Below are 18,247 nucleotides of genomic sequence, written 5' to 3'. Positions count from 1 at the left end.
CCTCATTAACACAAAGCTAGAGGAACTGCCTTTCTCTAAATTGTGCAGTTTAAAAATAAAAACTTTTATTTTTACTTGAGTGGGTTATTTAAAACCTTTTTCTTTCCTTTTTCTTTGTGTATTTCTGCCACATGGAATCAGATGACATATTTTAGATTGGATTTTGAGACTGTGCTAGTAATTTAAATAATTTTTAAAAATTAATACTACCAGAGGAAGCATTTGTATATGTAGCATTATAGGCAGATCATGGGTCAGAATGGTTTGCTGATATGTTTTTCTTTCTATGTCACCCCTTACAGAGAACATGGGGCAATGCAAATCTCTGGAGTACCAGCACCTGCCTGCTCACAAGTTCTTAGAAGAAGGGGAATCTTATTTAATGCTGGCCGTGGAAGTAGCATTGATAGGGCTGGGACAGCAACGAATAATGCCTGATGGCTTGTATGCACAAGAGAAGGTTTGTCGAAATGAGGAGCAGCTCATTTCTAAGCTACAGGAAATTGAATTGGATGATACTCTGGTGAAGATTTTTCGAAAACAAGCAGTCTTCCTATTAGAAGGTAGCTGAATATAGATGCTAACTGCTCCTTTAAACTGCCTCCCCTTATACAAGCACACAGAAATAGTGTTCCTGTGTAAACTCCCTTACATGTTTCAGGTGGTTTTTTTACTTAGAACTCCAGGAGAATATATTTTCAGATCTCTTATGAAAATCAGACATACTTTAGATGTTGCATGACTGTAGAGATAAGGCATATATTGACCTGTAAACCTTTTGTTTTAATTTTGATTCTGCTTCCTTCTTTACATTTGTTGTGTGTCATAATCTTAATAACCTGATTATACAATCCAGGCTCACTATTATAGAATGCAGGCATCAGTTATTAACAGTTCCCAGGTAGCAAAATTCTAGGTATTCCTTGTATCCTGAACAAGGGACCAGACTGGCAGCTTTATAAATGTATGAAGATTTTTACTCTGTTCCCAAGTGAAGAGTTCAGAAATTTCACTTAGAATTGCTGAGAGAGAAATGTAACTTTTTTTTTTGTGGCAGTTAGAAAAATTACTTGCCTTTGAAGTTTGTATCATATATGAAAATTGAAATATGCGTTAAAATACTGAGGCTTAAGACCTGGTCTTGTGACTAAGCTGTGACCAAGACAATTCGTGTTTGGGAATTCGCTAGCGTTGCAATAAAATCTGTACATAGAAGTGCATACTTTTGCCTTAACTTTCAAAAAGTCTCAATATGTAGCGCTTAAGCCTCACATTCAGATAGTAGTTTCATGGGTTCTGAGGTTGTCTTTCTGGTTTTTGTTTTTTTAAATGGAAGAAAAAGCTTTAAAGGAACCAGGTAGCCAAAGGCATGGTCCAGGTTTTTGAGTGCCTGCTCAAGGGGTGGAGGGAAGTGTGGTACTGCTCTAGGTAAGTTGTGAAATTGTTACAAAGTACTCAGGTTTACTTTCTTTTTGTAAGTTGTTACTCTTTTAAAACTTCCTCTTTTGTGGAAGAAGTGCAGTATGTTGCTTAGGGTTCTCAGCTGTAAGTCACTATTTTTGCCCAGATTGTTAAAGACTTGTGCCATTGGAAATGGTAGAAAAGCTACACCATAGGGAGAGTTTCTGTCACAGTGTGGCTGTACTGCTGCCTTATGGCCTTTGGACAAGAACTGCTGCTGTCTAGATTGAGCTATTAACTACCATGCAGGATTCCTATGTATTATAGAATCAATTTGCTGCATCTATTTACTGGTAAGGATGCTTTAGGAGGAAAAGACAGAATTTCTCTGACATATTCTGTGATAATTGAATCAGTTTACAGCTTTGATCACTGGAATTCTTCTAATATTTACTTAGAGTAGTAAAGAAGTGATCATAGCAGGAAATCTGCTAATATTTGGCTATTGTGAGTAGTGTGCAACAATGGTCTTGCGTTAGTGTGTGATGAGAAATCTGGCTTTTCTGCAGTAGTTTGGTTGACTCCATGTTAGGCAGAAACTGACAGCCCAAAGGGAGGAAAAGCTGTGCAGTAATTTAAGAGGCTAATTATATCAATTGTGGGTTTTTAGTAGAAGTCCTACAAATACAGTAAGGAAAACTTAATCCAATATTAAGCTGATTTCTGTGCTCTTAATGCAAATTAGTGCATGCTGTATGTAGCTACCACTTGAGTGCGTGGGAAAGCAGAACATTAGACTATTTTGCAAGAACTGTTCTAACTTTTTGCTTGACTGCTAAGTTAATGACAGAATATATTTTCATATAAATCCTTTGTCTTGTATTCTTTGTGTCCTAACTGAGATTCTGACCGCACCACCAACTGGCAAACATACATGAGACGGCTCCTTTCATTCAAGCAATGCCAACTTGTTTTGAATGGCTTTCAGCTTCATTTTAAATGATTATGAGACACACTGTCACCTACTAAATCTTCATTGACATTCCCTTTGTAATCAGCCCTGGCCTTCAGAAATGCCCACCTGTGGAGCTCAGAATTTTTTCATGCCTAGTGATTTTTTATTCTTGCAAGTTTTGCTAAAGCATCAGTCAAAAACATTGCTGAAAAAGCTTGGCTGTTTCTCCTCATCTGCTTCAATGTAGAGTAAGGGCATGTTAGTTTGAACTGCTGCTGGAAGCAGTTTAAATGCCACATGTGACTCCACAGTGAAAAAGTAAATTCACACAGCTGGCCATCCATCCATCCATGCATCCAAGTGTGGTGGGTTGGGGTCTCTAGTAGAAGTTGTAGTAACTTCTAGGACTGCTGGATGGTATCTGTGCAATAATAGTCCACTAATACCTTGATATAAGATTCTTAGTCTGTATCTTGCAACATTTAATGCCCAGATCTGTTGTCACTAAAATAAAAAACTGTTTGACACAGTTTTCCTGTTGATAGAAATAACAGTCTTAAGTTTGCAGGAAAAATATAGAAATGGGATTCAAATGTGCTATGAACATTTAGAACTTTGCAAATAAATAGTTGCATTTAACTGTGGTGGTATTGTCAATCCTGATACTGCTGTCGTGAAGTCAAAATCTATATTCACTGAGTGAGAAAAAACCATTGCCTCAACAATGGGGGTAGTTTTCCCACAAAAAATAGATTTTTTAAGATCTTGTGACTATAATGGACAAACAGAACCGAAGTGGACTTTGATGGACAATCTGATCTAGCATTCTCTGAATCACAGAATTGTTCAGGTTGGAAAAGACTTATAAGATAATCGAGTCCTGCCATTAACACAGCACCACAGTGATCACCATTAAACCATGTCCCCAGGTGACACGTCCACGCTTCTACTGAATACATTCTGGGATGGTGATTCCACCACTTCCCCGGACAGCCTGTTCCAATGCCTGATTACCCTTTCAGTTAAGAAGTTTTTCCTAATATCCAATCTAAATCTCCCCAGCCCTTGTTACTTCGGAGAAGAGCCCAACCTCCCCCTGGCTGGTGAAACTTCCTGTCAGGTAGTTGTAGAGACCGATAAGGTCTCCCCTAAACCTCCTTTTCTCCAGGCTAAATAACTCCCTCAGTTGCTCCTCACAGGACTTGTGCTCCAGGCCCTTCACCAGCACCTCAATGTCTTTCTTGTAGTGAGGGGCCCAGAACTGGACACAGGACTTGAGGTGCATCCTCACCAGTAGCCAGTACAGGGGGACAATCACTGCCCTGGTCCTGCTGGCCACACTGTTGCTAAACCAAGTCAGAATGCCACTGGCCTTCTTGGCCACCTGGGCACACTGCTGGCTCATGTTCAGCTACTGTTGACCAGCATCTCCAGATCCTTTTCCACTGGGCAGCTTTCCAGTTACTCTTCCCCAAGCCTGTAGCACTGCCTGGGGTTGTTGTGATCCAAGGGCAGGATACAGGACTTGGGTCAGAACTTGACCAAGTCCAGATCAAACACTTATTTAAATGCTTGATGTCAAGTGAGATATTTGAGGGATCAGATGCTGCTATGGTGATTGGTCATGTAACTTTAATTAAAGATATGTTTCTACTGTAATCAGTCTTTTTTTTTCTTGGTGAATTTGTGATAAAGCAGTCACACATTAATGGGGTGCATAGGGATTGAAGCGCACAATGTAACTGTGAGGAGGCGGAGCTGGGATTATGACTCTCTACTTATGCATACCACAGGCTGCTAAATTAGCTTTGTGGTGCACTGTAACCATTCTGTCGTTCGTACGAGCACTAGTAGTGTGCCTAATACTATACAATTTGTAGTCTGTCTTGTTTTCTCAGAGGTATTTATGGTATATAACCATAAATAACCATATATAACCATATAACCATGGTATTTAACATACACTGAATTTATATATTTCACTGAAAATAGCAATATAACTTTAGCTTTTTAAAGCAAACTCTCTCTTTGGATACCAGTTCTAACTGAAGGTGTAGAGAATGCTTTTAAAGGTCCAGAAGTTGGGTTTTTGCAGTATGTAAAGACTGACATTCTGTTCCTCTTTTCTGCAGGTGGACCATATAGTGGTTTAGGTGAAGTCATCCATCGAGAGAGCGTTCCAATGCACACATTTGCCAAGTATCTCTTCACCTCTCTCCTACCTCATGATGCTGAATTGGCATACAAAACTGCACTGAGAGCCATGCGGTATGTACTCACGGATTGTCCAGAAAGAGCATCCAGTAGTGGATGGGAAAGGTGAAAAGGCTTGGTAATCAAGACCTAATCTATTTTTCTCAAATACACATTCTTCCCTTCAAGGACAAATTATTTTGGTTCTGTCATCTATAAAACTAATTGGTGTCTGTAGTAACTACAGTATAATAATTTGTAAATGTACTGTTAGTGTTTATTTACACCTGTAAAACAGGATTTCCTGTCACAAATCCTTCTAGAATCCCACTCTTGGAGCGGAGATTTTGTGTTATACAACCACTTTAGCATATGTGTTTTCTCACCCCCATGGTTTTATGTTTATGATGGTATTGGTATCAGGAAATGAGGAAAGAGGCATTTCACCAGAAGTCTCAGGATCATCTGCTGCTCAGCCTGTTCAGTAGTACTATTTGTTTCATTGACCTTCTTTATAACTTAACTCTCAGTGATAGACTTGAACCCATGTGGTGTGGTCTAGGGCTGTACATTTTTTTGTGCTTGCCCTCTTCTGGGTGAACGTTGGGATTTAAATGGAGTATATCCAGTGACAACAAAATGTCTGGTTTGCATTACATTTGTCTTCAGTAATCAGGAAAAAGATGTTTCTCAGGGAGTGCTCAGTGTGTGCTGGCTCTACCTCAGTGTGGACCAGATTGGTAATGGTGTCTAAGAAAAGCCTTCTGAATGAGAGTTCAAGGACCTAAATGATCAGCAATAAATCCGTTGTCCACATAGAATGCAGGGAAGAAGCCGGTTCCATCTGAATTGTCTGGTCTCTGTCAAGAACCTAGTAGTTGATGGTTGACAAAGAATAGCCACAACTTAATAATAAGTCCTAGAATTAAAAAAAGGAAACATGTTGAGTTTTCCTGGTCATTATTACCAACCATGATTGCACAGTGATTCAAGGACATGCTATCCACATAAGTAGTATTAGGTTCAACAAATAGTTTCTGCCTGTATGGTTTGGAGGTATTTATTCTGCAGCTACTTTCTCCAAAAAGCTAAATAGGGAGAAAATAATTCTGTATTCAAAGGACTAAGTGGGAGGCCGTGCATAAGAACAAAACACAGCTACTGTAAGGTCAGGCCAAAGGTCTGCATAGTCTGTTGGGTATTTTCCTGCCTCCAAGACAGCCTAGTAATGGATGTTATGAGAAAGAGTCTAAAAAATAGGAAGAGTGACCTCAGATACTTGCTGGTTATAATTAGCATTTTAGGAGATACATTGAGAAGACAAAAGTACATTACTGATTGCTATTGAGAATAGTCAAATGTATGATCAGAAAGCTTCCTGGGCCATCTAGGTATGCTTCTCTTCTTTTATCTCAAGGTAGGTGCATCAATAACTGGTTATATCAGATCAGGAAGATAGTACCAAATGTAGTAACTGGGGGGTTTTTTGAATCGTTTTTTGGTTGGTTTGGTTGTGTTTTGGGGGGGGTTAAGAAAAAAAGGTTAATTATTTTATAATTTGTATTTATTTTCAGTTGCTACCTTAAAATTTTTCTCAGAGATTGTTTGTGTGGTGTTTTCCTCCTTAAACTAAACTATTGAAACGATGCTGCAAGAGTAGAATAGACATCTATCAGCAGCTTTGCTTAGTGCACTGAACACTTCAGTAAACATGACAGCCTTGTGCTGGTCCTTTTGAACAAGGATTTGGGCTTTCCCCAGAAACCAGTTATAACTGAAAACTTCTTTTTTGAAAGTTTCCTTTCTCAACTAGAAAAACTAGCAAGACACTGAAAGATCCAACTGATGACATCTTCAGTTAGTCCTGGGTAACTCCAGCCCTCTTTTGCTGTGAAGCTGTCGTCTCGGCCAAAGAAGTTACTCTTCAAATAGACCAGTATAAGAAAGAGTTGTCAGTGTCCACCTGGTAAAATCACAGGAGACATCAGTGCAATCAGGGCTGTTCTCCATAGCCCTTTTGTCATAATAAGATAGATGAAAGTTCAACCCTAGACAGTAATCAGTCTTTTTGTAGCTTGATATTTGGCAGTCTTCAAAAATGTGGACTTCTGTCTTGAACTGTGGTGATGGCAGATTTAGACACTTCCTATTCCATGTCTATCTGCTTTCCTCCACACTTCTCACATTCTCCTGAGGATGGTTGATTACTCTTCCATTCACACCACTGTTAGTTCAGTGCATAAAGGACTCCCAATACAAACCAAATGAAAAAGTAACATAATACTGCCTCGAGGGAGCAAGAATAAAACATGAAGATTGAATGTCTGTCTCATGGCTGAGTGGTTGAGTAGTCAGAAGATGAAAACTTGAGCATCTTTTCTTCCGTGGCAGGGAGGAAATGGCTGTGGCAAGGACAGAAATCTTGTGTGGAAATTAGTAAAGGTGCTGCATAGAAATCTCTCCAGCTGTTCATGCTTTTAGAAGTGAAGCATATTTCTTTTCTCACTTCAGCTTTTATTAAAGAAGTTAACTTCCCAAGACCCCAGCTAATTGGTTCTCCAGACATAAGTGTTTAGTGTCAATCTGCACACAAGTCTGCATGGGTCAATGACCCACGATAGCAGCTCTGGAGTTTTTAATCTCTCTGTGTTCAAAAACACCTGTTGCTGTTTAATTTTTTCGGTCCTGTTTCAGTGTGTGGAATGTTCAGTTTGAAATCAATGGAAACTGATACCACAAAGCCTCTCATGTGTGCACCTCAGGTCTGAAAGGACAGGATTGTCCTATCCTCCATGGTCACTTCTGTCTACAGTTCTCTGCTTGCAGCACTGAAACATATGGAGCAGAGCCTTGGTAAATGTGGATCTGCAGTGACCTAGTTGGCTGCTCACTTGGAATCTGAACTTGAATATTTGGCTTAGTTTGGCTGATCCCTTGTTAAGCCTGAATTTCACCCAGGCTTTGGGAGCCAGATTTTAATGGTGATGTTTAATCACAAGGTAGCTTTGCTAAAACCTCACCAAATAATTGATGTTCCAAGGGGGAAAAAAAGTCAAGAATGCTAAATCTCTTTGTGCTTTTCTGATGTTCCCTAATCTTGCCATAATTGCATGAAAGCTACCAATTCACAACAACACTTCTTTTCACAGCAAAAGAGCACAGAAGCTGGCAGGGAAATTCAAAGTAACAAAAGATTTCCCCAAAACAGACTCCTTCTTTCATGCTCTTTTTCTATTTACTGTTATACATAACCTAATAATCCTAGGTAGTTGGGATTTTACTGTTTACTGAAACTGTCTTATAAAACATCTCTCCCTGCAACCTCACTCTATGCTTGGGAAAAATCAGCTGAAGAGTTTATATGTGTTTTACTCTTACATATGTAGAGGTATCTTAGTGGTACTGGGGAATAGACTTGACTCAGTACAAGAGTAAAAAAGGAAGGGTTTGGGGTTTTTTCATATTAGCATGCACATACATGTGTCTGAAAATGTAATATAGCCTGCTGATAGGTATTTATGTGGTGTGTTGTATTTTCTTGTACCTGCTAGATGCCTTCCCATGTATTCAAAATTACCTTTCTCAGTGAATTCTTAAATAGACTATCATATTCTTTTCCTAAATATGCTATCGTATGCTTCGGGAACCTACAGAAAATTGATGGAACTTAAATCTGTTTTACTGTGAGAAAAAAAAACATGCACAACAGTTACTTAAAGAACTTAGGTATTTATTTAACTGCAAGAAATTGTAACTTATATTTAAATGAGATTATTCTGTAAGAAATATTCTATCACAGAAAAACACAATGGATTGGATTTTCAATGTTCAGTAGTTGCAATTTGGTTGACAGAAGCAATCCAACCTCTTTATTCTCCCAGCTGACTTTCTGCTAGAAAATCACTTGCATATGCAAGCTGGTAGAAACAAACCTCAGGTATTAACCCTCATCAAGAAACTAAGCACTGGAAAGCTTTTCTTGTGGACATTGCCTTATTACTCTCATTTGATGTCTCATTAACCATTCATGTCCTGAAACTGTACTTAGTTGTACTGAAAAAAAAAATACCTAGTTTTGTTCACTCCTGCTTTTTGCATTGGCATTTATAAAGTACCTGGTGTACTTTCTGTATCTAGTGTATTGTATGGGCCATCAATTCAGTCTTTGTGGGTTGTCATTTGGATTGTAATAGTCAACAATAAACACATTAATTTGAATTTTCTAAGTATGAATGCTCTTTGTTGGATAAAGCTGTTGTAGATTGATGCATACTCAATTAAATTTTTGCTTCAGGAGTAGAAAACAAGTGTCTGATAATGATTTTAGAAGGAAACTTCCTCTGTTGCTGCTGTTTGGGACCCTAACATCAGATTTTGGTACATTATAAAATGTTGGTAGGATAAAGTTTAAAGACTTTAAAAAGTAGTCATAGTTGAAAAGTAGAATGTCCTTTTGGACATAATTCATGTCTGAATTAATTGCAAATCCAAATGACTTGTTGAAATCCAAATGACTTGTTGAATATCTTTCTCCATTACTTTGAGCATTTGGAAGTGAAGAAGGCGCATTCCAAATATTGAAAAATACTTACAAGGTCTCAATAGAGCAAGAAATGCTCCACTTTCCTTCCTGAGGGCTGTGGTTCAAGGATTGAAACACTGGTAGGAATTAAAACTTCACCTCTATACATGGTGCAGAAAATCTCTGCTGCCTTGGCTAATGAGTGGCTTAGTTGTCCTGTGAATTTCTGCCCATTGATGTAGGCAAGTTTGGCAAATGGACTGTTCAGATTCCCCAAGAAGAGAAGTGGTTTTCCAATACTGGCTTTTTTTTAGTGTAACTGAAAAGGCACATTTCAGCAGGACCCGGGAAGTGATTCTTCCCCTGTACTCAGCACTGGTGAGGCCACACCTGGAGTACTGTGTCCAGTTTTGGGCCCCTCAGTTCAGGAAGGATATTGAGGTGCTGGAGCAGGTCCAGAGAAGAGCAACGAGGCTGGTGAAGGGACTCGAGCACAAGTCCTATGAGGAGAGGCTGAGGGAGCTGGGGTTGTTGAGACTGGAGAAGAGGAGGCTCAGGGGAGACCTCATCACTCTCTACAACTCCCTGAAAGGAGGTTGTAGCCAGGTGGGTGTCAGTCTCTTCTCCCAGGCAACCAGCAGTAGGACAGGAGGGCATGATCTTAAGCCCTACCAGGGGAAGTTTAGGTTGGATAATTAGGAAGAAATTTTTTACGGAGGGAGTAATCGGACGTTGGAATGGGTTGCCCAGGGGCGTGGTGGATTCACCATCCCTGGAGGTTTTTAAGATGAGACTGGATGTGGCACTTAGTGCCATGGTCTAGTAACCACGGCAGTGTTGTATCAAGGGTTGGACTTGATCATAGAGATCTTTTCTAATCTATGGAATGATTGGAATGATTCTATGATTCTATTTCATAGACGAGGCCAAATGTTCTTGCTGCTTTAGTTTAGCTCATGAGTAACCAAATGTAATAGTCTTTTAATGAAGGAGGATTTCTCTCATATTTTAGGTTGCTGGTACTGGAATCTACAAGTCCTTCAGGAGACATGTCCCGCCCTCACCACATTGCATCTGTTGTTCCAAACCGGTATCCCCGCTGGTTCACCCTAAGTCACATCGAATCCCAGCAGTGTGAGCTGGCGTCAACCATGCTGACAGCAGCCAAAGGTACGTTGCTGTCAGTTATGTACTGAACTAAATGTATGCTTTTAATATTGCATGGAGTAAACAGATTATAAAACTAGTATTTAGGAATCCAAATCACAGTCTGACATGAGCTTGAAATGGGTACAACAAACTGAACTGACTTAAACCTGTCACAGAATTTTCTAGTAGTTAAGCTAGCTAGGTGGTATCTAGATGACCTTGGTTTGAGTCTGATGAGACAGCTTTTTGTTTTTCTGACATATGGCATTGACTGTGAGACCTAAGAGTCAACAAACCACTTCTAAAATTCACAAATCAAAATGACTTCTGGTCCTAACACCATCAGACACTAGACGAGTTGTGTGCAACAAAAAGGGTGCATATCTTTCATTTGTATGCGATTAAGTATGGAAGGTTTCTAAAAACAAGATGTGTATAACTGAAACATCATACTATTGCACAGCAATCACAAGCTCAGTTATAATGCATCTCTGGGTGTTTTGGGATCATGTTCTATTTTGGTCATTCTTTTTACACCTTGCAGGTGATGTTCAGAGACTGGAAACAGTGTTAGAATCCATCCAGAAAAATATACACTCCTCATCACACATCTTCAAACTTGCCCAGGATGCATTTAAAATAGCAACACTCATGGACAGCTTGCCAGACATCACTCTTCTGAAAGTTTCTCTGGAGCTGGGCCTTCAGGTATTTCCCTGGTTCGTTGTGTTAGTAGAATAATATAGTTGTTGTATTACAATAGAAGAAAGGAATTGGAATTAGTGTTGGTGGGTATAGCTTTAAGCGCAGGAGGGGATACTCTCTTTGGGCTCTGCCTAGAAGTGTTTTTAAATTCTGCTTCCTGACACAAAGCTCAGTGTACTGGTAAACACAGACCAGGCATCTGCACAGCCCCCCTTTGCACCATTTAGGCACAAGAGAGAGCTAGCAGTCTCTGGCTACAAGGCACTCTTTTGTTCAGGGGTGAGAGAAGACCAGTGCAATGGGTTCTGCTGTAGGACTGACTAGATAGCAAAATTATTCTACTTTCTAGGAATGCACTGTATTTTCTGTGTGGCCTTCAGGGGTTTCTTACTATTCCTTCTCTTCCTTTCCCCTCAATGAGGATTGGTATGTGCTTGTTGAAAGTCAAGGTCAACCATAATGACCTGTTGCTAAGGCAGACCGTGCTGACTACAGCCCTCTCATTTCCATCATCAAAATCCTTATACTCCACAAGCTGTGGTGTAGTCAGATGCATCTGACTCAGCTTGAGGTGTACAAGAACCTCAGATCAGTTTTCAGGCTCTTAGGAGAGACTTTGTAAGCTAAAAGGAGACAGCTAAGTAGTAATAGTTCCTGAAACTGTTGAATCTTGGAGTTTACATGGTTCATATAAAAAAAAATAAGTACCTTCATCCCTCTTCAGGGAATTCTTAAAAAGAAAAAGCGAAGATCAGAAAACCATTTATTACTTGGCTTCAGTAAATAAAGCTCCAAAGATTTCTGGGAAAAGGATATTATTCCAGTTGCTTCTTATGCTGGAGAAAGGTACTATTTGTCTATTCTAGGCTGTTAGAAGCCAAAGCCTTTAATCAAAAAGCTGAGGTTCTGTATACTTTGTTAGCCTTTCATATTTTCCAAGGTCACTGTGGAAATCTGCTTGTTTCTTGACATCCTGGAATGTTTCAGCCTTAAATGTTTGTTTACATGAGAAAGAAAAATCCTTACAGCTGACCTGTGTGTCACCTTAAGCATTCACCAAGTATCATTCAGTGGAAACAGCACACTTTGGATGTCACTGTATTCATGGATACTCTTGTGTGGTTGACAGTGTCATCAGAATATCTTCATTGAGGTCTAGTGGAAGTAGTATCATGAACCCATACTTTGTCCTCAGTCCCAGGATTTCAGTCAAATTGGTGTAGAACTTGTCGATTGCTCTGTCCCAAGCTTACCAAAGGTGTTTTAAGAATCTTAAAGATTTGCTTTCCAGAAGGAAGATGCATAACACTTATCTGGTAGTAACTCCCAGCTGTGTACAGTAATGCTTTTCCTGCCAAAAACTTAGTGTCAGCACTGTCTCTAGTGGCCTACTGATTATTCCCCTTTCTCTTCCCTTGACTTAGTTGTAATTAGGTTGTATTTATTCACTATCTGGTATCTGATATCTACAGCATAGAACTAAAAGAGGTGGCAGGAGTAAAAAATATGACAGAAAGCTACATGCCACATTCAAGTGACTGTAGGACTGGAAGGGAGTATGGGTTGAGAACCCTCTTACAAATGCTGCTGACTCCAAGCTGTTTTGTGAGTGCATTTGTTGACTTTAATATGTAAAGATGATCATTGAGAGCTCTATGATTGACCTATTATGTACTTTATTTAATTGCTACAAACAGTAATATCACAGTAAAATTACTGATATACTGTGCATAGAGGGAGGAGAGATTATATAATTTGAGAAATTGGTAATCGATTGTTTTTTTGTTGTTTGGGAGGAGGCTTTTTTGTGGGGTGGGGTTTTTTCTTCTCCACAAATAAAACAGTCTCTCTCCTTGTATTAGGGAGGGTTTGGATCATACTGAAGCCTGAAACCATGACACCGTTGAAAGCTCAACAAAACTGATATTTATTACCAAGAGGTGGCCCACAAAACGAACAAACCCAAAAGAGAGGAAGGAGGATAGAAACAAGCCCCCAGCACGACCTCCCCAGTCACCCAGCTCTTGCCCATAAAGTTATCTTACTGACCTAGCATGCCTATAATTACCCATAGCAGAAGCTGCATCCTTGGAGAGTCAGTAAGTTCACAGATTGGCAGGCGTCCCCACCAGAAGGCAGCGTTGTCCTTGATGTGAAGCTTGCTACCTTCCAAAAAAGAGCTATCTGCTTTTGTACAAATCCACTGATTACATCTGTCTAGGCAGGTGTGGCCAGCCTAGACACAACCAGAGGTTGTCAGTCCCACCCCCATGGTTATATAAGTGCATTACTTCAGCTATAAGTATTCCTCTATCCTTGAAGGATCTGCAGTTGGAATTACTTTCTGCATGCTATTCTAATTTTTTCAAATTGTTTGACCTATTAGGTGAAAACAAGGAACAGAGAGGGGACGATAAGAGGCTGCCATTTTGAACTCCAGTGTGTTTGAGTAACTTAAAATCCCTCATTTAAGGACCTAATGGGCCTTGGTTTGCAATAGGATTAATTTGTATTTTGTTTGTGTTGTTTTAACAGGTGATGCGGATGACGCTGTCAACGCTGAATTGGCGACGGCGGGAAATGGTGAGGTGGTTGGTAACATGTGCAACCGAAGTAGGTATGTTCTGAAATGTTTCTCTTGTCAGCTACTTCTAGAGGGCTTGATCTTTCTTGTCAACACCCAGGTTCTACAAATGCCTCTCACTTTCTGTTCATCTGTAAAATTCCGCTGCTGAGAACACATTATGGCAAGGATTAGTGGGTATTTTTAGGCACAGAGCAAGTGAGGCAGTAGTTGAGTAGTGCAGTGTGACTTCTTTGTCCCATAAGGTGGAGTGTGCATAACCTATAGCAAGTACCATATACAAATACTCAATACCCAAAATACCCAGTACAGCAGTGGGAGAACAGTGTTCTCAGCAGCATGTTCTGATCATTTCTGGGCTTTGCCATAGATTTCCTATGTGTCTTCATGAGGCATCCCTTAGCTTCTGTATTGTGGTTTAACACATCTGCAAGATGAGGATACAGAATCTGATAATAAAAATGAGTGCATTAAAAGCTGTGTAGCTGTTAAAAAAATTTTCAAAAATGAGCAGCTGTGGTAATGAGAACAATATAAGTACTTACGATAAGGGAGCAAGGGAGCAAGTTTAATTGTCAGTAAAGGTATTTCTGGAGAGCATGCATTTCTATCATATTTATTCCTTCTTCATATGTCTGAGTTGGATTGTATCGCACAGATGATTCTTGAGTTTCAGAACTTTAGAGAATTGCTGCTGCTTATTCTCTGGATTAGTTTATCCTTTGCTTTATGTCTAACTGGGAAATTATTGTTGTCAGTAGCATGGGGGAATAGAGCCTGCCTTTTAGCCAGAAAGTGGTTTGTGTCTGCAAATTTTCATGCAATGCTCTCGTATTTATTGCTTTTATGTCTTTGCTAAGATGATTTTTGCTGAGGCTATCTTACAGGTATTAGTGTCTGAATATTGTTTTGTGCAGTTGCATAGCAGCAAATAAAATACTGGGTTTAATATTGCTTTAAATTAGTTTACATATCCTAATAGGAGTGTCCGATACAGAACCTACAACATCATGCAAAGTACTCTTGAGGCTTAATCAAGCTGATATAGCTAGGAATCTATTTAAATGAGATATACCTCATTTCAAAGGTCTTATCTGGCTATGCTGAATTGTTGCAGATGAGTGGAGGGGTGCACAGGAAGCACCAGAGTCTTAGAGAGAAAATTAAGACCTCTTTGTGTGGTTTAGGTGGGTCACAGATGTGTCTAAACTGCCTCTAGCAATAATAAGGCACTCTAGTTGGCTATAAGGTTCCATTTAGGGAACTCATCAGTCGCTGTTTCCTCCCCCTGCTAAACACCCACATGATGGGAAATAGAGTGATACAAAGGAAAACACTTATTTCAGTTAATATCCAGTAGTTCATATCACTCAGAGTATTTCCCTAATAAGGATCTTGATGTTCAAGTGCTTATGAATTTAATTGATTAATGATTTAAATGATATGTTTAGTAAGTTCTGCTAAGGTATGCCATGGTGTTGTACTAAGCCATTTTGCATACTTTTCACATTCTTTTGTGGACCTGCTATGCCTTGAGATGTACAGTGAGAAAAGAAGTTGCAGTTGCTCTGGTGTATGGTGTGAGGGCTGCTTTGGAATGATGTGATGAGACCAAATGAAACGTTTTATCCAAATTGTCTTCAATAACAAGCAAAACAGCTCAACTGTCACACAAGAGATTAAACCTTGTCTTGCAGGCTATTTTCATTATTCTCTGAGTTTTGGTGATTGTTACAGTTTGCAATGATTGCAGAGTTTGCACAGCAGTCTTTGTTTTAATGTTCTTTTCCAGCCATGCTGTGTGGTTGAGTCTTGCTGGGACATACTGGTAACCTCTTAGACTTTGCGACAGGTGTAATCTCTTGCTGTACATCTGTATCTGCTAGGTCTTATCAGTTGTGGCTGATCCTTTCTTCTCTTCCCAGGTGTTTATGCACTGGATAGTATCATGCAAAACTGGTTTACACTTTTCACTCCAACAGAAGCCACTAGTATTGTTGCTACAACAGTGATGTCCAACAGCACCATTGTCCGTCTGCATCTGGACTGCCATCAGCAGGAGAAGCTGGCCAGCAGTGCTAGGACGCTTGCTCTACAGTGTGCCATGAAGGATCCTCAAAACTGTGCCCTCTCTGCACTGACCCTGTGTGAAAAGGATCACATAGCCTTTGAGACCGCTTACCAAATTGTTCTAGATGCTGCTACAACCGGCATGAGCTACTCGCAGCTTTTTACTATAGCACGGTACATGGAGCACCGTGGTTACCCCATGAGGGCCTACAAGCTGGCCACTTTGGCCATGACACATCTCAACCTGAGTTACAATCAGGACACACACCCTGCCATTAATGACGTTCTGTGGGCATGTGCACTCAGCCACTCCCTTGGGAAAAATGAGCTAGCAGCTATAATACCTCTGGTGGTCAAAAGTGTCAAGTGTGCAACAGTACTGTCAGACATTTTGCGTCGGTGTACTTTGACCACTCCTGGCATGGTGGGACTTCACGGAAGGAGGAACTCTGGTAAGCTCATGTCACTGGACAAAGCCCCTTTACGGCAACTCTTGGATGCCACTATTGGAGCGTACATTAATACAACTCATTCACGTCTCACTCACATCAGCCCACGACACTATAGTGAGTTTATAGAGTTCCTCAGCAAGGCACGAGAGACCTTCTTAATGGCTCATGATGGTCACATCCAGTTTACACAGTTTATTGACAACCTAAAACAAATCTACAAAGGCAAAAAGAAACTGATGATGCTCGTTCGTGAGCGGTTTGGTTGATGAAAATGTGTGAATGAGGGGGCTGGGGGTGGGATTGGTGATTTGTTTTTACTTGAGCCTGCCTTTGTATCCTTTTTAACTTAAAGAAACAGAGCCACACCGGTATTATATGTGTATAGTTATATTGAGTTTGCAAACTAAACTGTCAGGTTGTGAAAGTTTGTGTGTTGAATTTTTTTTTTTTTTCTGTTTTGTATGAGAGAGAGGTTAAAAAAGGTTTGGTTTACACTGAGTATATGTTGTCAAGTGGCAAAAGCCCACATCGCTCTCCTCTTCTTTCTGTATACGTTCACAGCCTCAAAAACAAACATATATTGCAATGGCTTTAGAAACCAAACAAAACACCTCCATCCTGTGATAAGTACCTCGAATGGATTCAGCTTTACTCCTTTGTAACTCATCCTTACATTTCAGCATATTTAAACAAACCAACAAATGAAATACTAATAGTTAAAAGGCTGACCACGTGGCTTTGCAGTGCTGTTCATCCAGAAGCATGGCACACAATGCTTGTGCATGTGGAAACTTAGCAACTGTCAACATACATTCTCAGGGATTTATCAAAAAAATTTAAAAAAGAATGAGAGCATTTATTGTACTGTATATATATTATAGTATATGTCTGAATATTGAAAAATATAACATTAACTAATTTATAAAAAAATCTATGTAATGCAAAATACTTGAAGCTGCAGTAGCTTGGTTTTAAACAAAAAAAAAAACCTATCAGAAGGACTAAAGTGCGCCTTGCTTCAGGGTTGGCTCAGGTGGTGAACTATATGCTGGGCATCTATGCAGAGCCACCTTTTGGATTGCATGGTTGGACTGATACCTATTGGGGAAAATTTTATATATATATATTTATACAACCTGTGTATACATATATATGTATACATACATACACACATGCTTGTAACAGGCACTATAGTAAAGAGGGACAACAAAAAATATACAGCCAGAGCAGCAAGCCTTAGCATTAAGAATACAGTATGCCAGAATCGGGGTTTGTGCCTCCTAGCCTAGAAAACTTTAAGAATATCCTTTTTGACACAAGACGCAAAACGTTTTCCAAAATGATTGACATGATACATTACGCCTTTGCAGTGAGCTAATAATAAGCTAACCTTTGTGCACAAATAACATATATATATATATTATATATATATATTCTGCATAGGTATTTTGACTTTGTGCAGGACAGAAAGTTGTGTAGGTATGACTGTTCTACTTTTCAGTTTGGTTTTTTAATATATTTTATTTTCTCTAGAATTACTCAAACAAAAGCAGCCTTCTATCTTGCCTTGTCTTAATGCTTTAAAATAACCAAACTGGAGATCTAACTACCAAACTGTTCATTATATTATTAAGTACCAACTTTGGTTACAGTATAGTGTCTTTACTTTAGCTGATGGTTCTGTATCTTTGTGCTTTTTAAAGCAGTTTTTATGTTTTGGTGCAAAAGTTGTCCAGTGTCTCTTGTTCACTTCATTAGAGAACATGCTAGAGGTATGTTTGTAGGTATTTTTGTTTAAAAAAACTATTTCATGCTCTCCATTTTATTTATTATAATAGGTAAAAAGGTTGTACTTCATCACTCATGTAAACATGCTCATGAAGTTGAAAGTAATTAAGATTTGATACACTGATATCAATTTATTTATGTAACTAAATCACTGTTTTATAAACTTGTTAATGATCAACAATTTTTTTGTTTTGATTAAAATTAGTTTTTTGAAAGTTGATTCTGCCTCCTTTAATGGTGTCTGTTACTGGAGTTGAATTGTGTTACAGATAGTTCATAGATCTTGAATGCCCAGATTGCAACTGTGGTACATTATGGTGGTAAGCAATATGACCACCAGGTCCAGGAAATAAATTTCTTGTTCCTCAAAAATTTGCAGAGGAATTGGAATGTTAACAGCTGCTGGTGGAAGAAGACTTAGTGCTTCA

At 39.3% G+C, this 18,247-nt stretch overlaps 1 protein-coding gene across 1 annotated transcript in view; it reads left to right on the top strand.

Moving 5' to 3' along the window:
* The window catches only part of ZSWIM6 (zinc finger SWIM-type containing 6), a 48,820-nt gene extending 30,781 nt beyond the window's left edge, over window positions 1-18,039 (top strand). The window contains exons 8-13 of the mRNA XM_029959011.1: window positions 303-563; window positions 4,489-4,624; window positions 10,084-10,241; window positions 10,765-10,928; window positions 13,461-13,542; window positions 15,435-18,039. Coding sequence (XP_029814871.1) covers window positions 303-563; window positions 4,489-4,624; window positions 10,084-10,241; window positions 10,765-10,928; window positions 13,461-13,542; window positions 15,435-16,297 — 1,664 coding nt within the window. The 3' untranslated portion in view covers window positions 16,298-18,039. The remainder of the gene's footprint in view (window positions 1-302; window positions 564-4,488; window positions 4,625-10,083; window positions 10,242-10,764; window positions 10,929-13,460; window positions 13,543-15,434) is intronic.
* The last annotated feature ends 208 nt before the right edge of the window (window positions 18,040-18,247 follow it).

Source organism: Manacus vitellinus, unplaced genomic scaffold (assembly GCF_001715985.3).
Source record: "Manacus vitellinus isolate BGI_N305 unplaced genomic scaffold, ASM171598v3 scaffold_18_pilon, whole genome shotgun sequence".
Taxonomy (NCBI): Eukaryota; Metazoa; Chordata; class Aves; order Passeriformes; family Pipridae; genus Manacus; species Manacus vitellinus.
Note: the sequence above shows the minus strand (reverse complement) of the source record. Positions and strands in the feature narration are given on the sequence as shown.